The sequence below is a fragment of the Augochlora pura genome, chromosome 7, assembly GCF_028453695.1.
Source record: "Augochlora pura isolate Apur16 chromosome 7, APUR_v2.2.1, whole genome shotgun sequence".
NCBI classification, from domain to species: domain Eukaryota; kingdom Metazoa; phylum Arthropoda; class Insecta; order Hymenoptera; family Halictidae; genus Augochlora; species Augochlora pura.
Genome location: NC_135778.1, coordinates 3,845,703 through 3,868,226, shown reverse-complemented (window position 1 = coordinate 3,868,226; position 22,524 = coordinate 3,845,703). Strand labels below are relative to the sequence as shown.

At 36.6% G+C, this 22,524-nt stretch overlaps 4 protein-coding genes across 9 annotated transcripts; 2 read left to right on the top strand and 2 right to left on the bottom strand.

The window, feature by feature from the left end:
- Positions 1-44: 44 nt before the first annotated feature.
- Positions 45-1,437, bottom strand: Mbf1 (multiprotein bridging factor 1). 3 transcript variants are annotated; one of them, XM_078187225.1, is made up of 5 exons: positions 1,206-1,437; positions 1,040-1,125; positions 904-955; positions 486-646; positions 45-390 (listed from the first exon to the last, which is right to left on the bottom strand). In XM_078187225.1, the coding sequence occupies exons 2-5, from the start codon at positions 1,112-1,114 to the stop codon at positions 235-237; spliced, it is 444 nt and encodes a 147-aa protein (XP_078043351.1). In that variant the 5' UTR covers positions 1,115-1,125; positions 1,206-1,437; the 3' UTR covers positions 45-234. The 3 variants fall into 3 exon arrangements, with proteins under 3 accessions (XP_078043351.1, XP_078043352.1, XP_078043350.1); XM_078187226.1 differs by having other exon boundaries at positions 1,210-1,437; XM_078187224.1 differs by lacking the exon at positions 1,206-1,437 and having other exon boundaries at positions 1,040-1,175.
- On the top strand, positions 1,081-5,305 carry LOC144473391 (phosphatidylserine lipase ABHD16A). Of its 2 annotated transcripts, XM_078187222.1 has the most exons (12): positions 1,081-1,169; positions 2,073-2,212; positions 2,289-2,342; positions 2,579-2,889; positions 2,957-3,141; positions 3,214-3,328; positions 3,431-3,566; positions 3,802-3,966; positions 4,047-4,174; positions 4,246-4,442; positions 4,521-4,672; positions 4,736-5,305. In XM_078187222.1, exons 2-12 carry the CDS (start codon positions 2,123-2,125, stop codon positions 4,838-4,840), a joined length of 1,638 nt encoding a protein of 545 aa, XP_078043348.1. In that variant the 5' UTR covers positions 1,081-1,169; positions 2,073-2,122; the 3' UTR covers positions 4,841-5,305. The 2 variants fall into 2 exon arrangements, with proteins under 2 accessions (XP_078043348.1, XP_078043346.1); XM_078187220.1 differs by lacking the exon at positions 1,081-1,169 and having other exon boundaries at positions 1,995-2,212.
- Positions 4,736-7,928, bottom strand: Rangap (Ran GTPase activating protein). Its single transcript, XM_078187219.1, has 5 exons — positions 7,634-7,928; positions 7,082-7,501; positions 6,144-7,012; positions 5,846-6,073; positions 4,736-5,762 (listed from the first exon to the last, which is right to left on the bottom strand). The coding sequence occupies exons 1-5, from the start codon at positions 7,743-7,745 to the stop codon at positions 5,544-5,546; spliced, it is 1,848 nt and encodes a 615-aa protein (XP_078043345.1). The 5' UTR covers positions 7,746-7,928; the 3' UTR covers positions 4,736-5,543.
- A 1,519-nt stretch (positions 7,929-9,447) lies between these two features.
- On the top strand, positions 9,448-22,312 carry LOC144473389 (uncharacterized). 3 transcript variants are annotated; one of them, XM_078187217.1, is made up of 10 exons: positions 9,448-10,207; positions 11,871-11,959; positions 12,179-12,343; positions 12,446-12,562; positions 12,679-13,011; positions 13,086-13,651; positions 13,946-14,091; positions 14,176-15,554; positions 15,648-16,338; positions 16,411-22,312. In XM_078187217.1, exons 1-10 carry the CDS (start codon positions 10,180-10,182, stop codon positions 19,686-19,688), a joined length of 6,792 nt encoding a protein of 2,263 aa, XP_078043343.1. In that variant the 5' UTR covers positions 9,448-10,179; the 3' UTR covers positions 19,689-22,312. The 3 variants fall into 3 exon arrangements, with proteins under 3 accessions (XP_078043343.1, XP_078043342.1, XP_078043344.1); XM_078187216.1 differs by having other exon boundaries at positions 15,648-22,312; XM_078187218.1 differs by lacking the exon at positions 11,871-11,959 and having other exon boundaries at positions 15,648-22,312.
- Positions 22,313-22,524: the final 212 nt, after the last annotated feature.

The following is a 22,524-nucleotide window of genomic DNA, read 5'->3' as shown; positions in this document are numbered from 1 at the left end:
TGAATCGACATTCAAGAAGATGAAATAATAAATCTGTTTCAGAATATAATCAATAGCATGTATTTAAAAATATAACAAAATGGCATATAAAGATAAATTAACAGTTTCGTCGATAGTTTCAATATTAGTTGCTTGTAATTTTCACACAATAGAAATCCTACAATTTTTTTACAGTTCTGTTTAGGAAACAATGCATAAGGGTATAAAGTTAAAATTTTTTTCCCCCCCCGAGATTCACTTTTTTGTCCCGGGGGTTGTCACTGGTTTACCACGATCTTTTCCACGTAATTTTATTCCTAATACTCGCTCAATTTTACCAATTACCATCTGGTTGGGAATACCACGACCTGCTTCGTAGTCATTGATAACTTGTGCCTTCTCATTTACTTTCTATATAACAATTGAAGAAGTATGTATGGATATATGTATCCACAAATATAAATATGAAAACATGTAAATAAATATAAATAAATAATAATACTTACTGTTGCAAGATCTTTTTGGGACATTCCTTTACTTTGTCGTCCCTGTTGTATTAATTTACCAAGATCAAGTGGGATTTTGTCATGTTTTAATTCTTCAGTCTCTCTGTCTAACTTTGCAGTGTTTTTAGTTGTTACATGTTGTCTGTTAGCTCCACCACCCCCTATGAAAAGTAATATATTTTTAGTTTCTTTTAATTGTAGAAAACAATGATATACTTCTTAATATTTTTATTATTACATATTACTATGTATTGCATCTTATTATTATTTGCTAACTTTGTAAACACACTGTTGCATTAGTTGTCATTGCTATATCTAAACAGTATTTCATGTAGAAATGAAGTCTTTACAAACCAAACAACACTAAACGCTACGAATTTTTTATTTTTTTTAAAAACTCTTCAAAAGTTGTACCTACATTTTGCTTGTGTTTCAACTGCAAATCCTTGACGACGTGCAGCATTCACCGCCTGTAAGTAAACACAATTATACAATCGTATCGTTGCTGTATGTAGTGAAGGAAATACGCCGAAATTTCAGTCAAATAATGTTACCTGTTCTGATTTAAGTACCGATGCCTTTGGAGGACGTTTACGCAGAGTAATTGGTGCCGTGTCCCAGTCTGACATGCTGCAAGAGTCTGATATAACAGCAACACTCGAAATTATATTATCGACGTTGCACGTATGTAAAGCATGTAACTACTGTACGATATTATACTTGCTATGAATCTTCCAGTAAGTTCTCTCTACGTTCCAAAAAGCATGATCTAATGTGCGACCTAAAATCGACCCGTACCGAAATTGTCCAATTTCGCGGACACTCTTGAAGGAGTCTTACAAATTTTGCCAATCAATTCTATGTTCGTAAATATTCCTTTCGGTGCTATTAAATTTCAATTTTCATAATACTTTTTATTTTTGCCCGTGCGAAACAATACATTGTAAGCTATACATACATAATTACAAATAGATTTTTACATTCTATTAATCCATGTCACGTAACCGCGACATTCAAAATGTATATATAAATACACATATTATTTTAAACTTACTTCTAAATTTTATACAGATAGTAAATCAAATGTGGTATATTTGTTGTCAGATCGATTATTAAATTGCTTTTATTAAAATGGATTTTCCGACATGAACAAAGAACTCATATAAGAGATCCAAAAATATGTAACAAACATATCCATAAAAAATTTCTAAGATTTCGATAGACTACAACACAAGATTCTATTTACGTATATATTTTGTTTCTAATTGCGGTGCAACATAACAAATACTTGTGAAAAATTTATTTATAAATATTAGAAATTTATAAAGCCTACATATTTAATTTTATTGTGATCAATTTTGTAATGACTTTTACATTGGATTTTTATATTTGAATAAGATTGATATTAATCGTAATCAAAAGTTAATCTAACAAATTTTTTTTTCTTTTAATATTGTATTAACATAAAATTCAACACTACGTCACTAATGACATGATACTTCATCTTCATACAGTTTGTTTTCCCATGTCATGCAAGCATGGTGATCGGTTAAGTTGATCTTTGTACATCGTACATATTTTGCATAGGTAGTAATTCGAAACGCGGACGTCTTTGAAGAATTTTAAACCAATGCGAGATGTCTTTAATTAGTACACTTTGGAAATGTACATTTGGCCCTCGGCTTTTTAAAGTTTACGAAATAACATGGATCGGTCGTTTAGTCGACGTAAGTGTAAATAGTAATTGTATTGGATTTATTACAATAGTTACATTAAGGTTATACCTTTTGTAATTTATTTCAGAAATCATATGAACCGAAGAGCTTAGAACGATGGAGCGATCACATTGTAATTTGTGTAGGTATTTTTACAGAATTAAAATATAGCAATCTAATTAAACATTGTCTAGTACCAGACTAATTCAATAATGTAGTAAACTGCTTACATCAGTTATAAGATCACAAGTGACAGCTACAATGCACAAATTTGAAATTTCATTCATTCATAAATCGCTTATATTAGTAAACATTATTGTAAGTAATTTAGAAATAGTTATAGTGTACGTTAACCTTACTAAATTTATTTATTTACAGTTTGCAGCAATTTGGTCCATAAGTCTATACACAATACCACTAGTTGCCACCTTTTTTTATCAACGAAATAATTCTTTAATAGATAACATCTATCTACTATGCAAATTTGCAGCTGGAGCTGGTATAATTTTAATTGCATCTTTGGTAGCACGAGGCTGTTCCAGGGCAAACAATCCAACATACTTAAAATTTTTAAAGAGATTAAATGATGCAAATGCACGGTATAATTCAGAAACCAAACAAGAGCTGCAAAAATATGAATTTGAATTTTGGGCATGGCCTGTAGATTTCAAAATTGCAGATGTAGAAAAGTAAATTATTTTATTTACTATAACGACAATTCAATAAAGTGTTTTTGTAATTCTGAAAAATTTTCAGGGATAAACCACGTGAAAAACTAACATTAGAAAAAATTGCTGCATCCAGTGGTCGTGTAAAAAGGCAAACTAATAAAGAATTTATATTCACATTGCCTTGTAAATTATTATCATATATCTTAGCTCATACTATTACTCTTAAAATGATATATACTGGAAGTGTATCTATTATTAATTGTGCTTTTCGTAAGTTGTACAATACAATATGACATGTTTTGTTGTGTTATCATTTTTTAAGACTATATATTGGCATTATAGGTTCTACGCTTTTACAAGGACGAATAGATTTAATAAAGCAAGGTGGGGAAAGATACAAATTATTAACTGCAGATAACAATGAAATCGACACTATGTTGATTGACAGACGAAACAAGTAATATATATATATATACATATATATGTATATCAATAATTTCTATTCCAAAATTCCATTTCACAAGAGATTGGTGTGAAATAATTCTTTTTATACCTGCAGAACGACAGAAGGGAACATATTGGTAATTACATGTGAGGGAAATTGTAGTTTTTACGAGACTGGTGTTACATCAACCCCATTAAGAAAGGGATATTCTGTATTAGGATGGAATCATCCAGGGTTTGGTAGCAGTACTGTAAGTATTATTTCTGCAAATATGTATTTTGCATTTCGTTCATCATAATACTCCGATGAGAAGAATTGCTGTTACTCTTATACACCAATATTGCAAAGGTGAAATTTTGGCAATGTTGCAGTTAATCTCAATCATATATGTACATTAACTATAACTGAAGTAATGGCAAAACTTCTTCTTCGGCTAAACTATGATTAGAAAATTGTAACAGTAAGATATGAAAATAACTACAAAGGGTGCCCCGTATCCTCGGCAAGAAGAAAATGCTATCGATTGTGTAATGAATTTTGCAATCGAATACTTAAAGTTTCCTGAGGAACGAATTATTGTTTATGGCTGGAGTATTGGCGGTTACACCGCCACTTGGGCTGCAATGAACTACCCTTCTATTCAAAGTCTAGTAAGATTGTAATTCTTATCATAAAAATTATAAAATATTTCGAAAATAATTGTTTTGAAATGTTGCAATACATGTTCTAGATATTAGATGCAACATTTGACGATATACTTCCGCTAGCCATTATGACAATGTCTTCAATGTTAGAGGGTTTAGTACGAAGTATCATCAGGGATTATTTTAATCTGAATATAGCAGAACAATTAACCAGGTGCATACATTACAGCATCCCATTAAAATATTTTCTTTTGTAATATGTACAAATGTTCTGTTTCTTTGCAGATACAATGGCCCTGTATTGCTTATACGAAGAACAGAAGATGAAGTACTATGTATACCTAGCAATACTTTAGCAGGCAATCGTGGCAATATGTTGCTTGCAAAACTTTTGATAAAACGCTATCCACAACTTTTCTCAGAGAATTCACCATGTGGAATGCTTTTAACACAGTTTTTGTCGGCCGATGTTACTACTAGAAGTAACTATTTACATATTTACAATTTCAATTACTATTTGTGTGCAACAATGTAATATGATGCTTTTAAATTCGTTTTAGAATCAATAATTGACACGGTAAATATCGATGAAAAGCAGTGCTTAGAATTAATTGCGCAAGACATAGAAAAAGCTGGCGGTATTGTACATTATCCTTCTACTCTCGGACAAGACTGTATTCCTGAAATAAAAAAACAACTCGTACTATTTCTTGTACGTATAAAAATAAATTTTATATTCATTGATACATGTTAATCTATATATTTGGTATTTTAGGCCACAATGTATATGAAGGACCAACCAACATCGCATTGTTTGCCATTAGCCGTGGATTTATTTCACCCGGGATGGCATCCGACATCCGCGACTCTCATGAAATAACGAAATAAAATTCCGTGATATTATAATTGTGTAATTATTAGGAACTTCGTTCAAAGTTCTAATTTGTATGGTAGATGACACTTTCAAGAGTTACAATAATGTAGGACATGAGGTTTTAAATTAAGTACGAAATGATCTTATTTACACTGTTTCTTGGTACATTTAATAAACATTCGCGGAACTCGCAGAACTGTCAATGCATTTGATCTTGTTTTTACTGATGAATGTTATTTATTATGTATGAATTTCAAACTATTTTTCATAATCTAAATGCATAAATAATTTCTATATCTACTTTTGACGTTCTAGTCTAATTTTGATGTTCGTGGTTTAGAAATGTTTGTATCTTTGCTGATAAAAAAGTGATCAAAATATGTGTTGCACTTATATTACAGATCTTGTTTTGACAATTGATTGTAATGTGACATTTAGTGATACATCAATAAAACAATTTTATTTTTCAAACTTTTGTAACTAAACTGAATCTATTAATGTGTAGGCGTTATATGAACAATTGTTATAAAATGTAAAATTCGCACCGAACATTTAATCATTTATAATCTGTATACATTGCATGGTATATAATCATTACTTTTTATAAGGTTGTATAGAACCACGTATGTTTTAAAACTTGGAAAATATTTAACAATAAATAGGTAAATCTAATATTAATGTTTTGCAAACCAATATATTCTAATGTTTATTATGTATCCTGCTTACGATTTAAGATATTTCGAAGTGAATCTTTCGAGTCCTGGTACGAATCTACAACCTTCTTCTTGTTTTCCATTGATTTATCCAGAAACAGTTTCAACGTGTTTCGGGTATCTTCCAAAAAATAGTCTTTGAGAATCACCTGTTCCAATGCTTTAAAACAACCATCTAAGTCCCAATCAATTTTTCTACTTCGTTTGTTTTCACTCTAAAATAAATGATATGTTGTATTATTTATACTACAAATAGATGGGCAAATTAATGCTACATTAATTCTGTAATGCTACTCACTTTAATTAAACCTAGGTTGACTAGTAATGCATTATTCCAAATAGATATTTGATTATTTTCCTTTGCATAGGAACATAACGTTGCATACAAAGAATCTGTTATGATTTGAGCTTTTATTCTGACGTCAACATAGCCAGATGCACATAAAGATGATATTTTCATAATCATACTTGTGAGTTCTTCAGTGAACTTTTGTTCCGGAGATGTATCAGCATTTTTTGACAATTCCTAAAACATAGAAATATTTTTAAAAATCATAAATATACTATCAAATATTTCAAATATTATAATTCCTTACTTTTGCATAATCTATAAAGTCTTGTGCAATTTCACCTTGTAATAATAATAATTTGTCAAATGTCGGTGATTTTAAAAATTCTTGTACAGTTACTTTTGGTAAATTAATATTATTTGGTGTTTTATTGCCATTTTCAATTGCATCCTGCTTTTCTTCCTCATCATCATAATTTTCTTCACTGACATTATCACAATTCTCTTCTTCTTCTTCTTCTACTTCTTCTTCCTTTTCATCATCTTCATCATCTTCATCCTCTTCATCCTCTTCATCATCTTCATAATCTTCATCATCGTCTTCGTCTTCATCTTCATCATTATCAAATAAGACCAATGCCGAAAGTCTTCTAGAATGAGTTAGCGATTCAACCAGTGCAGATTGTCCTCTTTTCCCAAACGAATTTCCATACAATTGTAGGCTTCTTAATCGATCCTTATCAGCCATAGCAATAGCAATTCGTTCAACAGCTTCAGGCCGAACTTCATTGGAACTCAAATCGACTTCCTCCAGCAAAGGATAGTTGCCCTCAATTGCTAATGCTTCTGCAAGAACTATGCATCCTTGTGTTTTTAGCAAACAGTCTCCTAAATTAAGCTGTACCAAGTTTTTAAAATTTGGTAATACTTTAGCAAGTGCATTAGCTCCCTTCACACAGACTGTATTATCATTTAAATTCAAAATCTTCAGTCCCAAATTTGTTGATAATCCAGCTGCAATTGCTGCTATGCCTTCATGATAAATACCATTTTGAGGCATTACAACTTCCTCTAAACTAGTTAATTTTTTAAACACTGCTGCCAATGCTTTTGCACCCTCATTTTCTAATCTGTTTCTACCTGCTACAAATACTTTCAACGCCAGAGGAGGTTCTCCTACAATTTGGAGAAAATTATTAATTCTTTTTCATTTGCGTAAAATATAATATCAATGAAGTAGTTTACCTGCTTTACAGCTATTGTCATAGCAATCAGACAATGCTTTTGCTAACAGATTACCGCCCGATATTCCTAGCCCATTGTTATTTAGCCGTAATACACGAAGAGTATAACATGTATTAGATGTCAAAAATGAGGCTAATCCTGTTACTCCGATTGGTCCAAAAGCATTATCACTTAAATCTAATTCAACTAGACGGGTTCCAGCAATGCATAAACTGGAACCAAGGTATTCAATGGCTTTTGGTATTTCTGATTTCAAACGACCAGTAAACATGTCCTTCCACTGTGCACATTTTAGAAAAGAGCCTTTTTCCTCTAATATCTCAGCCACAGCTTTAGCAGCAAGCGGCCCTAAAGTGTTCCCTTCTAAATCCAAATACTCCAATTTCGGGCATTCTCGTATTGCCTTCACAACATCCACCGCTAGCAGATAAAAATAAAATTAATGTTCAGTTTAAAACGCCTTACAAGTTATTGAAACCGTATCGCATAATTTTATAGACGTACAAGGAAATGAAACATTTAAATATGTAAATTTTTTTTTCAATCTCTTACCATCTACTTCGGTATCGATCTTGAGACCTTTCTTCGCAAAACTCACACCGGTATATTTTTGTGTAACATTCTCCAATTGACTTCCAAGTTCACTTAAATTAAACGGAGTCATATTTCACTATAATTACACTTAACTGCACCACGTAACGATTTACTTCTTCTTCGTTGTCTACAACGTGAAAGAAACAGTACTATAAATATTAAACTCTTTTCACTGCAGATAACAACCAACACCGAGGGTTGTTCGTAATGTGTTGTTGCAAATTGTACCGAGATCACGTCACGCACGCGGTAACGTACGCGGGAAAAGTTTACCAACTGTTGAGGAAGAAATATGTTATATGCCATATGTGTGTACAATACATATGGCATAGTACACATAATATGTTTTATTTTACACTATGTACAATAGTGGTGTCTCGGGTCCCAGTGAGTCCTGGGACTCTGACAAGCGATGTACACACTAGAGATGGCATGACCCTGACTCTAATGCACTTCGGCAATATGTATGTATGTACTTACATTAATACCTTAAGTTGTGCAAGACTTTTCGGCCGCTCTGTTAACGAGAATAGGAGTAGACATTAGTTTACTCTGATTGGCTGAAGGATCGATGCTAAGTCAGTATTAATGCTAGTCAGGATTCACTACGGATTAGACGCGTAGTAAACTGGATGGATTGCTTGCAAAGGTTAAGGAAGGTAGCAAAATCGTACAAAATCAGACGGTTAACTACATAGTATAGGAGTTTGACTATGCGCGACGATAGGGAAAGAAGAAAAGAAAGAGAAGCGTTTTGTGCCGCTAGAGGACTCGTTAGTAAGGCCAACTAATGAGTTCTTAAACGCGGGAATATTGGTAGTTTACACACTGTAATGTATATTAATCAGCACGTTTCAGGAAACTAACGACAAAATAATTGAAATGCATGCAGTCTCCCTTTACCGCAAATCTTATTGCTTTTCAAGAAAAGCTTGTAGGAGTAGGTCCCATTATTGTATTATTACATTAAAATTATCTAGCCTATCGAGAAAATCTCTAAGTGTTTCAAAAAGTTTTTTGGATATTTCTCCAAAAGGATGAGTGAGTAATTATGTCTAATCAACATTGTTTAATATGATAAGCCAGCTTCATAATGGTGAAGACCGAGCTCTCTTAGAATTTTCTCTTAAATGTGATTAGACGATTCGAATAGGTAGCCAATGGAATTCATTAACATCATCCAATCCCATTTGTGAGATCTTCCCTCCACCAAAGCCCAGAAAATGCACTTGCGGAGACCGTTAAGCAGGAATCCCGTGAATTCTTATTTGAAAATTACGCCGCACGCAACCGGTGATCCCGGTTATACATCGGACGTATTTGTCGCGTGGACTATAAAAGCTATCCTCATGTCACGCTCTTTGCGGCAAAGACACGATGTTTTTTTCGTGTACGAGCTCGGCAAGACATGATAATGTACAATTCTTATTTTCTCCGTTTGATTTTTACCTTTTTTACATAATATTCCGATTTGGAGATGTACACATTACAGTATTACACCTACAGCGAATATACGAATGTTCAATAACTAATCAAACAGGCATTTGTTTTTCTAACAGTCTTCGTAATGCCACATACTAACCCGAACATGAATCTCAAATAATAAAATCAAATAATAATAATGTAGTAATAAGTGTAATGCTGCTTGCATTACATTCTTATCGGTATATATTCGATAACATGAAACTTAATCCACCGTTGCACAACGAACTGATGAAGTTTCGCATGGAACATATGTATCATCGACGCATCTACGTACTAAGTATTCATAGGTTTACGCCCGCAGTTGCAGTCCGCTGCTGCACAGTCCGCACCCGTGCGTTCGTGTAGTGCGTTTCGGAAAACTCTCCTTATCGGAATACCGACGTATATACACACACGTACACGCGTACACAAAATCGAATTTCAAAAGTGGTGGAAAAAAGGACCCAGTGGTGGCGAACGTATGTACTTTCAACGGGAAAAGATATCAGTGTCGAATTAGCGTTAATGTAGCCAACGTATGAACAGTGGAACGATTTAACGGTGACGAAGCTGGTGGTTGTTTTGAGACTGGAGTGTTACCCTATTAGAATGGTTGCAAGTGTCGCGCGCGCATCGCTGCGAGGCCGTAGTGTTGTGCCAAAATAAATCAGAGTAGTTGTTCCTCGCTGGGAACTGCTAGTGGACGAATGTGCCTCTCCGTTTGGATCCGTTTCGAAACGGCGGGCCGAGCTATGCGGAGTCGCGATTACCCGCTCTTTTGTTTCGAGGACTACGATGGGTGTCATAGCCACCCGCTGATGTACATTCCGGTATTTTAAAAGCGATCAGCCTCGCCGAGCGGAAGTGTTTTTCGCTTGGCCATCACCATTTTACCTGCCTCCCGTGGATTTCGATTTCCTGACCTCACTGAATTACATACCTGGAAGGGAACCGCAGCACGCGATTCTTAAATCCGTGTTTTCCAACAACCTTATTCGCCCTGACGTGATTCGCCCGGTTTGCCCGCCACAGGACGGGTTATGTTTCCCACTTTCATCGGAATCCTAGGTAAGCATTGCGTTCTTCTTGATGTGATCACCGATCATTCTAATGGATCATTTATTTTCATTTCCATTTCTAGTTTTTGTCCCTTTATCTGATTTATATCATGTTGATTATCTCCCGAAGAAAATCGATGCCCACAATTGAGAGGCCTTGTCAATGACCCCAAGTTTAGCAACAGAATTATTTTCATTGTCCTTTCTTTTTCGTTCTTCCTGTCTCTCTCTCTTTCCCTCTCGTTCTATGTTTTGTTTCTCTTTTGTTTTATTATTGCGTTATATTCTACGTAAAACTATATCGATGCACGATCGCATTATATTCGTATCTGTGGTTGATATTTATTTACTGTTTGTGTTTTTGCTTGATAATTTTGAGATGTGACTCCCTATACCAATACATATAAAGGTATTTTCTTTTGTTTTTTTTCCTTCCTTGTTGAATTTACGGTGGATTCTATATTTGATAGTGAATGGTAAAAAATATTTTTTGTTTTCTTGGACAGTAGACACCCGTAATTAGTATTGTTGGGTAAACAGTAAAATTAATGATGAGACAAATTATCAAGTCAAGCAGCTGTTTCGTACGTTTTTGGTATTTATGTAAATAAAGCTGTAAATAAAAATTTCAACAAGTTGTTGAATATGTAATGTTTCTTAACATTTTTTTATGAAGAATATTAAGGACTCATTCAAGTTCATTCCCTGGGTTGAAGTTTGAACTGCTATAGGTTATTTAGATTACAGTGAATGAAAAAAAAATAGTGACTTATTGGAGAACTCTGTGAAGATTTACAAATTACATGTTACACTTGTTCTATTTTGTTAGCAAATACATAATTATTACAAATAATTTTTAATAGGATGTAGGCAAGAGATATTTTAGTATGTTATGCTTGAATAAGATATAATTAAAGTCTTTGTTTGCGGACATATTTGTAGCAAACGCTGTAATGTAAATTAAATGCAAAAAGCCGTAATGTATTTATCATTATCCAACTTAATTTTACACAATCTGTAATAAAAATGGATAATTATTATAATCGAAGAAAGGTATATCCTTCATTCATACAATGTTGTGAAAAAGAATTTGACCCAAAATTTATAAAAATTTGTATAAGTATGAACTATGATAGAACACTCTTCAGACAACCATGAGATTATGTAAACTATACATACGTAGCTATTAGTGACTCTAACTATTAGTAGTAACTACAATTATTATTTTTCTTTTTATCTGATCATGTCCCATTGCGTTTACGCTATTAGGATTCTATATACAACATGTTTTCATCTTTTTTAATGTTTTCTCAAATACGTAATTTAAATGAGAACCATAGCATGGTTGAGTTAAAGAATGCTATATAGGTAATCAGATTATTATTAAAACTTCACTAAACTCCCTCTTTAATACTGTTTACTTGTAGCTCTTCTTCAACTTCACCTTTTCTCAGCGAATAAAATTTATGGTGCTAAACAAAATTTTACACTAATTATCAATATTTTAAATAATTCTGTGCCAAAGTTTTTTTTTCTTCACAAGAGTAAAATTCATGGATGTAAAATTTTCTTTTAAAGTCATGATCTTTTATACCTTATTCGAAGAGGGATGTTTCAGAGATCAAAGACTTGTAATATCAAGGAACTTTCAATTGTTCCTTTATTTTTTTTAGATATTCAATCGTGGTGGGAGGTGCCAAGTATAGCACACTTCTGCTCATTATTTAGGGCTGCCTTCAATCTTCTGGACTTTGATATTGAGGTACATACCTGAATGCTGTCTCGTATGAGTAGGCATTGTACAAGAGATTTGTTAGTATTGCTTTCAGCTTCCTGGATATTAACTAGATCATGCTTTGGCTTTATTATGTTACTAATGGCTTATGCATTATCATTTGGTTACTGCATTGATTAATGTTTCGAGCAATGTATATATATATATATATATACATAATCGCATTAATCTTCTGTATTATTCTAGGACTTAGAGGAAGCTTTGTTAACGGATGGTGGAACTGAGGGACATTTAGTACAGGAGCTAATAGTCAAATTAATTGAAGGTTGTTTACCCAATGACACTCGCAATGACATCTCCACCTTTAATTACCAGATGTTTCTTCGTAGACTCTTTCGTAAGAAGTGTCAGGTAAAATAAATCTTATACAATTTAATGTTAAACAGAAACTGAAGAATGCTATATTGTAACAATAAAAATAATTAATATATCCTCTCTTTTTATTTTTTTAAGGAATACAAGTGTGAGAATCCTTTTAATACAGATGTAGATTTTGAGTTATTGCCTCTTCGTCAAAAAGTAGCAATACTGAGAGCCCTCTGCGACTTCAGGCTTGACGCTGAAGACGTGGTATGTATTGCAAATAACTTCATCCTTTTCTTATTTTTCATTATAACTTAATGTTTTAATAAATGTTTTTAATATCTTGTTATAATTATTTTTTTGGTTTTTGTATTTGTTCACAGGAGCATTCATTAAGTAATTTGGACTCGGACAGTCTGCGAGTCGAACCTTTAGGACATGATCGTAAGAATTCTGCCTATTGGTACTTTTACGGCACTCGATTGTATAGGGAGGACTACATTGATACTTCTAACAGCATCTCACACAAACAGAAAAGTAAACCTAGGGATAAAAAGCGTAAAAGACGGCGAAGCAGAGTGGCGAAAGAGGAAGAGGAAGAGGAGGAGAAGAAGGAAGACTGTTTAATACACGAGGAGGGGAAAGAAAGTGTCTGGCAAGTTGTCTGCTTTACTCAGCAGGATTGGAGTCGTTTAGTAGAGAAATTTCGCGATTCGGTAATTGTCTCATTGAACGAGTGTTAATCGCTTTCTCCTTTAGATCTGTTTAATAATGTTGTTATACTACTTAGGAGTACGATACCGAACGTAAGCTCTACCGTACTCTGTCCAAGGATTTCATGCCCGAAATCCCCAAGCTTTTTGACTTAAAAGAAAAGCAACAAAGACGCAAGTTATTGCAACGCAATAGTTCGCGAGTTCTTCGTAGCCACGAGCCTGCAACACAGATGGAAACAGTCATGGTTAGATCGAAGATCAAAACTAAAACAAACAAAGGGAGCAAAAAGGGGACACAGAACTCGAAGAATGTTTACGTTAAAGAAGAGGCACCGACATCGTTGTCATCGCCGCCCGTTCAGAAGAAAGGACGGCAAACTAATAATTCTTTAGCGTCGGCTGTTGGTCAAATTGTGATCCACACTAGGGACGAAGTGGAAAGTTTAGAGAAAAAGAAAGGAGTTGGAAGTAACAGTGATGGGAATTATGTATCTTCCAACTATGGGTATAAATATGGATATTCGTTTGGAATCGAAGAAGAAGAACGCCGGGTTGGGATGCACAAGGTTCTTGAGAGTCTCAAGGATCATGTGGATGCGTGGCCGTTCATTGATCCCGTTGACGAAGAATACGCGCCACGGTATAATATAATTATAGATGAGACAGTAATGTCTCCCTGTATGTTTATTAGTTTTCTGTCTACTGGGTTACCAATTTTCCAATTTTATCTGGACACATTTTCAAAAGAGGCAATTACGGTTGAAAGAAATAAAGAGATAGACAAAATAAGTGATTTGTAAATGAAACGTCAAATCGTCTGTCGATGTTCATTAATAGTTTTGGATAGAGAGCTATTAGAGATACATTACTGTACAGTCATGTCTATTGCTGAACTTGTTATTAACATCACACTGATATTACTTTTCTCATATAGATATTATAGTGTTGTACGGAAACCTATGGATCTCAGTACAATGGAAGAGAAACTCGATGGTGGTTTGTACAAGAGTTTAAGTGAATTTAAGCGGGATTTTGGTCTCATAGTAGACAACTGTAGGCAATATAATGGTTCTGATAATGGTAAATATTATTTAAATATACTTACATGCAGCGTTCTTATGTGGTCACACTTCAATTTTTAATGTTGTGTAACTTTTTTTATAGAGTATACTGAAATGGCTTTAAATCTTAAAGATGCGTTCGATAAGGCTGTAAATCGGTATTTAGAATCTGAAACATCTAGTGACGAGGATCCGTCGTCGCCAAAATCGTTTCTCGCAACGCCTGTGTCACCGTCGTGTCCTTCTCGAGTTTCTTCTCCACATCAAAACCGCAAACGATCAAAAAAGTCTACAAAAAAATCGAAATCGTATAAATCTGAAGGCAAAGGGAAATCTAAAGTGAATGAGAAGAATGACGAAGAAGAAAAGCGGGGAAAAAATTACAAGCTTCCAAAGAAGAAGAGGGGAAAGAAAAAGAGCAAGAAAGCGAAAGACGAGGAATCCGTAAACGAGGAGGAACAAGAAGATCAGGAGAGTGAGGATGCTATGTCCGAGTCAAGTATTGTAACGTCAAAAAGAAGGAAACACATAGAGGTGAACAATTTATTGTTGAAAACCAAAAAGCTGTCGTCCAAAGAATCGGAAGAGTTAAAGAAAATGAATAAGAAAATTAGTAAGGAACGTCATCAGCAGAAAAAAGAAGCAGAAAGCGTGCGTCCGATAAAAGAAGCAAAAGAGAATAAGAAACGAAAGGAAGACTTTGAGGAAGATTACGAATCCCTAGTCATTGCGAAAAGTAAAAGTAGGAAAATTGAGAAACAGGAAATCGAGGAGACCGAAATACTTACAGAAAATGCAAAAAAGGGTAAGACAAAGAAAGTAGAACCTCCTCCAGTAGATGATGAGGTATCCGAGAACAAGGACAAGACACAGCATATCAAAACGAAAAAAAATCGAAAGAAAGAGAAAACGGCATTGAAAACGTTGAAGTCCGAGGACAAATCTGAGAAGAATCGCGGAAAGGACAAAGAAAAGAAATCAAAACAGAAAAATGACGACATGAAAAATGGAGAAATATCCAGCGAAATAGATTCCAAAGATTTAGAGCTAGAAAGCGATGTAGATTCAAAGGAGACCCCTACGTCTAAGAAGATTACTGCATTTATAGGTGATAAGGACATAGAATCGTTGGACGGTTTAAAGGATAAACTCAACGAACGACGGCGGGAGGAGAAGCTGAAGGGCGAGAAAGAGAAACCGAAGAAAACAGGGAAAAGCGACTTTCACAACGTGTATTCAAAAAAAGTGCCTTCAAACGGTAGTACCTTTAATGACAGCGACAAAGCCGGCGTCAAACGACCAAAGTTAAAAAAGGGAATGAAAGAAGAAAAAGTTCCTACCACGGAGGATCCTGTGAAAATACAAGACCAAGAGACAAGCGAAATTAAAAAAGCAAAATCGACGAGCAAGCATACCAAAGGATTTGGAAAGGAGGAAAGCTCAATACAAGCATTGAATCAGGCAACAGAGCAAACACTCCATGTAAGAATATATCCCATTTCCCGTTTAAATAATTTGTTCGATAATATTGCAATGCACTGTTTTATTGTTCTTTTTCTTTCTGCTTTTTAATAGGACATCAACAAGTGGTTAGATGACGCACCAAGACTCTCTGAATTTTCCTCCGGGAGCGATTCTCCGATATTTCATTCTTCTGTTGAATCTGCCCGGTCTGGACCAAAGGTAGAAGCGCCGAGAAAACGACCAAGTTCAATTAAGATCTTTGGTCCTCATGGGCCCAGTAGACCAAAAAAGATACAACGCACGATAGATCGTTTGCAGCCTGGTAAAAGTAAGGGCAATTTGCTGTTAAAGAAACCGCTTAATTTACCTAGCGTGAGTGTTAACGAGACAGCTGACCGCCCGTTGGCTAGCGACAGCGACTCGACAAACAAGAACACTGACGAGGAACCAAAACTTAGTTTAGGAACAGTCTTGAAGAACGTGGACTCCATTCAGTTGATTTGTAAAAGTTTAGTATCCTCGCCCAATCCTAATTTGTCGAACGACGACGAGGAAGAAGATCACAGTGTTACGCCAATAGCTTCGGTACCTGCATCTAAGGAGGAGAACTCTTCAGCTGGAAAGCCAGCTGCACAAACAACTGTGGAGATAGAAGAATCTAAAGATAATCAAACTAACGCGAAGGAGATGCAAAAACCTAAAGCAGCAACGCCAAATTTGAGTGCTTGGTTTAAAGCGTTCGGGGCGCCAAAATCGAAGAAGAAGGATGACGAATCCGAAGATGGTGCAACAAAAAAAGATGGTGAGCTGCAGGAAGTATTCTGTGGGAGACAAAGAAGAATGAGTACTGGCGGTAGTAGTGTGAGTGAATCAGTTTCTAGTTTTTCTCAAGAATCACCGCCAGGACGATCGGGTCGGTCCCCGCAGGCGCAGCCCATTATAGCTTCTGTAGAACCACAAATAAGAGGAGCTGGATTTTATCAGGATGCTTTGTCGACGGGAAGCAGTCCTTACAACAGTCCCTATTATGCTACTCCACCGAGGTACAGCGCTCAGTTACCACCCACTCCTTCACCTCAAAATCATCCCCTTTCTCCAGCTTATCCGTCATCTTCCTACGAGCAAGCACCTCTTTACTCTCAGGTGCCGCCTCAGGCACCTTCTCAACAAACCCATCAATCATTTCAGAAGTCACCGCAGGAAAATTCTGGAGAAGTATATCATCAATTGTCGCCCACTTTCCCTCAGCGTTCTCCACAAGCTAATTTTCCCCAAAATTCAGCACAGAACGAAACGTTCAGTCAACAAATACCACCAGCCAATCAAAATCCGTCTCCAGTTTACTCACAACACTCCCCTCAACCGATACAGCAGGTGTTTCCCCAACCTTCCCCTCAACCAATACCGTCAAATTACTCTCAACCATCGCCTCAACAATCGCCTACCCCTAAATACCCGCAACTGTCACCACAACAGAACACCTCCAATTACTCTCAGCCTTCACCTCAAGCATCTAATTATTCTCAAGCTTCACCTCAGCAACCTCGTTCCCCCTATTCGCAACCTTCACCTCAAGCACCACCACCCAACTACTCTCAACCGTCTCCTCAAGCACCACCACCCAACTACTCTCAGCCGTCTCCTCAAGCACCACCACCCAACTACTCTCAGCCGTCTCCGCAACAGCAGCATTCTCCTTACGCACAATCCCCTCAGCAGTCGTCTGGGTATTCTCAACTTTCTCCTCAACCACCATCAAATTACTCTCAGCCATCACCTCAACCTCCTCCCGTCTATTCACAACCATCGGAATCTCCAAATTTTCCTCACACATGTTCTCAAACTCGCCCTGCTGGCTATTCGCAGCCGTCGCCTCAACCTCTTACTGGATACTCGCAACCGTCTCCTCAGCCACGAAATTATTCTCAACCATCGCCTCAGCAAATTCAAACCTTCCCGCAACCGTCACCACAGGCAACGCCCCCCACGTACTCTCAGACCTCCCCGCAGAGTGCGAACTATTCCCAACCTTCGCCACAGCAACCAGTCAAATATTCTCAACCTTCTCCTCAGCAACCCGCAAACTATTCGCATCCTATACACTCGCCACAGACGCCTCAAAATTATTCACAGCTATCCCCTCAACAAGCACCACCCAACAATTATTCCCAACCATCTCCGTCGTCCCAGCAGTCTCGGAACTACCCGCAACCGTCACCATCGCCTCAGCAATCTCGCAGCTATTCACAACCATCACCATCACCTCAACAGTCTCGGAACTACATGCAACCGTCACCTTCGCCTCAACAATCCCGCAATTATTCCCAGCCGTCACCGCAACAGAAGACAGCCTGTACGCCGCAGCCCTCGCAGCAAACTCCTAGTTACTCGCAACCGTCACCTCAACAAAATGTAAACTACACGCCGCAACCACAAACCTCTAAAGGTTCAGAGGAATGTTCGCCGAATCCGGCGACACCGTCAACATATTCGCAAGGATTCAAACATAATCACGGCTACATACAATCACCGGCGCCATCAACAGTTAGTGAAACGGAGCATCGATCGGAGTATCTCAAGTCCTCTAGCAACGTCGAGAAGTCTTCGAGCAGTGAGCAACAGAGAAATTTCACTGTTCCAACAGAGACATCGCTGAGCTTGAATACGAATCATCAGATTTATCAATCGCCGAATCAGTATCCACCAACGTTTGGGAACAGCTATCCAAACTTGGACTTACAAAGATCGAGGCCAGAACAGTCGCAGCAGCAGCAACAAGCATCCCAAGAACGTCCCAGTTTTACCGACCTTAGCGAATCTCTGAACTCGCAAAAGTACGTTCAACAGCGTTCGTTCCTTGGTAAAACGTCGACCGCTAGTGATCAGCTATCAACGCAGGATCAACAATCTCAGCTGTTAGCGTTCCAACAGAATCTGACGACGCACGAATCTCTCTACCCTAGCGGTTTCCAATCGTCTGGGTACGCGATGCCAAACTCGAGACCGGTTTATCCTAGCCCACACTATTTCGATGCCAGCTCGAAGACTGCCACCGGTGGACCTGTAAATAGTTCGGCCAGCAACCTTCCGCCCGTAAAGAAACGTATATACAATGAATCATCCAGCGACACAGCTCGCGGCCTGACACAGGAGGCTGCAGCGAGATCTGGCCAAGAACAGTTTGCCTTCGATCCAATAATGGCATTGCCGCAACCGGAAGCGATTTCAGCTAGTCAATTCGATGCCTCGTTCGTTGGAAATCTGACCGATTCGGTGGCCACGAACTCGGCATACGCTCGTCTAGGTCTAGGTTTAGTGGGTCGTGCAAGTAAGGAGCAGCAGCAATTGTTAACAATTCCTCGGCCGCCACCGACGAAGCCGGAGCACCTCGCTTACGCGCGTAGTCCAGCCACTGGAACCGCGGAATTGGAAATAAATCTTCTTCAGAGTTTGCAAACAGCAGCCGCGAAGAATACTCAGGGCATACTGTCTATGTCGCGTAGAGGCGGAGAAGGGCCGGTGGCTAGTACCACATCAGCACCAACAAAAACGAAAAAAAGCAGGAAGAGCAAACAGCAACAACAACAGCAGCAGGAGCAACAAAACGTCGTGAATGTTTCGTCCGCAGTGAGTACGGAGCCACAACCTGCATCTGGTATACCTGGCTTTTCACAATACACCGGTACACCAGCGGATTCAATCGGTCTGAAGAACAGCGGCATGGTCCCGCCAGGCAGTGCCTTCAATTACGCCGCGTCGACCAGCACCACTACCAGTTCACCTTTCTACGATAAAGACCCATCGGCTGCGGCGGCAGCGTTCGCCTTTTTGGACGAGTTTCGGAATCCAAGCAGTTATTACAGTATGGCGCTCAGACAACAGCAGCAACAACAACAGCCACAGGTGCCGCCAGTAACGGACGCTACCCAGCAGGCTTGCAACAAACTCAGCAATCAACCGCCTAGAAATTATGCGCCTCATCCTTTTCTTCATTCCGCGCAGAGATCAGCCGCGTATGGACCACCAGTCTCGGCTTATGTCACGCCTCATGGACCGAACTTAACAGTGGACCCAACTGCATACCAACAGTACATTCATTCCCTCTATGCACTTCAACCGCCGCCGCATCATCATCGACCGTCCTGGCTTTAGCTATTAAAATCTGTGTGATCGGCATCTAAATATTTGGACTAGCGCTGTAAAAATTGAAACGTTCAAAGTATTCAAACTTCGAATCGTAGGAAATACTTCCGATTATTTGAATATCATCCTGTATCAAAACCTATCAAATGGTTACTTAATATTAGTTAGGTTTGCTTAACAGACTTTTCTTTGGCTCGAAAAAATATCGTACTCTTATCTCTAATCTTTTTTCAATATAAGATTAAACGACTTCCAAAATTTCAAATTTTGTAATAAAACCATTTGATAAACTTAACAAGAATTCAAATTAAAACAATTATCGTAAATCAGTCTATTATAAGTTCTCGCTTGATAGGAATGATATCCAAATGATTAGGAATAATTAACACAATTGAAAGTTCGAATAATTCGAACTTTATTTACAGCCCAAATTTGTGTGACACTTCGGTGGATATGCCGTCCCTCGTTGAGCAGAAGAAACAGCGTTTGAAATAGATGAACACCTCTGCCAAAAAGTAGTTGGTGGAACGAACTAATATATATATATATATATTTGCTACAAAGCATTAATTTACTGTTATAATCAAATATTTTTATTTAATCGAATATTTTTTTAGTAATCCTATTTTATTATACAAAGAAGTTTCTTTTCTAACATACGGTTTTTCTCGTTTATAAAAAAGATAACAGACAAGATATAGGATAGGTAGTATCTTATATATCTTTGTATCTCACTCTCAAAAAACTTCATAGTTTTCTAATTCTTGTTGATTTGAAACAAAATAAGATAGTAATACTCTTTGCGGTGTAAGAATTTCTATTAAATGTGTACCAGAAGTAACTTGTTAATTTTGTCAAGGGTTACAATTACAGTGCAATCATATTTTTATCATCTTTAGTTTATATTGTACGTATTGGAAAATAAGTGTATATATATATATATATATATAAATATTTTAAGTATTATATGCTAATTTTAATTCTTGAGTTCAATTTAATTCTGAGTATCGCGGCCCGTAATTATAGAGGGCGTCCTGAGATCATTGTTCTTTTACGAAAACAGTATTTGAAACATTCTTACCTATATCTCTATAAAACCTTAAATTTATTCTATGTCTTGTCTGTTCTAACATTAAAATTTAATTAATTTTACATTAATATCGCGTTCAACATCCTTCTGTAAACGCTGTTTCTTTACATATTGCTTGTCATCGCATTCACTGTTATAACTCTTATTTTTCTTCAAACCGACAGTAGTACCTATTGGTAAGCAGTACCAGTGTTCTTCTTATTCAATTTTGTTCGATCACAGAAGGTTTAAGTACAATATTAACCGACATCTTTTCGTAAAGAAGGGGACAAACAATTTATTTTATAGATCTTTTCTTGAACATTTATTTTTTCATATCTTTAAATTTGGTAATTCCTTCAAGAAAAACTCTGGTACTAACAAAAAGAAGACAAAAAAATTTTAATCAGATGTGAATTCGTAAATGTCAAACAGTAAAAGAATCACGCAATCATGGTCGCTCATTTATTTTATTTTTTTATGTATATGTGTATTTTTTACTGATTGACGAGAAATTAACGGATTTTGAAAGCTCTTTAGAATTCGGGTGCCGGATTTTCCACCGGGCTGTGTCCTTCACCCCCTCTTTTCGCATTTGTTTCCCGTTTTTTACCGAAAGCGATATGAACTTTGACATTTTTACACGATTTATCAGGAAAACAGAAAAGAAAAAGATGTTTAGCTTTTATCGGATAATCTACTTATGTAGTCATATGTACATAAAGAATAAGCCTACATCACGTGGGAATTTTTGATAGTTCTTTTTCTAATGAACTAGTCGACAACTTAGGCTTGTTAAGTTCAGTCGCTAGTGACCGGAAGTAACCTTCTATCAAAAGTTCCTCTATCTACTACCGCTCTTACAGCGCTACTATCTACTTCTCTTTCTCGATGTATCGGGAATATGAATTATGCAATATTCGATTTTCTAGCGAAGGATGCAAGTTTATCACGACCAGTGCTCGTAACATGTCCAGCCGATCGTAAATATTTCGCCTTTTCCCGAATTTGTGTTAATAAACATAAAAAGAAAAGAGAATGGCTAGACAAAATATAGGAGTATACATGACTTCTAAGTTCGAAGAATTTCTGTATGATATTGAGCGCACTGTTGCCGGTGTATCTTATTGTAGAGTATATAGATTCAATAGTTCTAAGCTAAAATTCGTTTCTTTGTATATAAAATACATATCCTTCATAGACGATGTGCTCGATGTAAAGAAAGATCTGCAAAGTAAAAAAACTTTGTAGAATCGTCCGCGGTAGGTTACGAATGGAGAAATGTAGGGAACTAGACGTGCGTGAAGAATGAATGTACGCATGTGTGGGCATGTATGTGAGTGCACGCGCAAGTGCTAATATGAAAAACCGATACGTATGTGTATACGTATTTATGTGTGCGAGAATGTGGAGGAACATGTAATACGCCGCAATCATACATTAACCCACCTTATTGCTAAAAAAAAACTGACGGAAGCGGTATATTAAAACTTATAAATATATACATATATATTGTAAATGTATATTGTAAATGTATCGATGACAGATTAAAGCACAGTTTGTTACAAAACTCTTTATTATTCTTTATTCATCCATTACTTACAAGCGGCATGTCTCTAATATTGCAAGGCAATTACAATTACTTCTTCAAGCATCATACTTTTATAGGCAATTTAGATAATTTTATGAAATAGACATTATTGATGTAAAATATGTCGCGATAGATATAGTTATATAATTTCGTATTTTCTCACGATCTCCTATTGACCTTGCTAA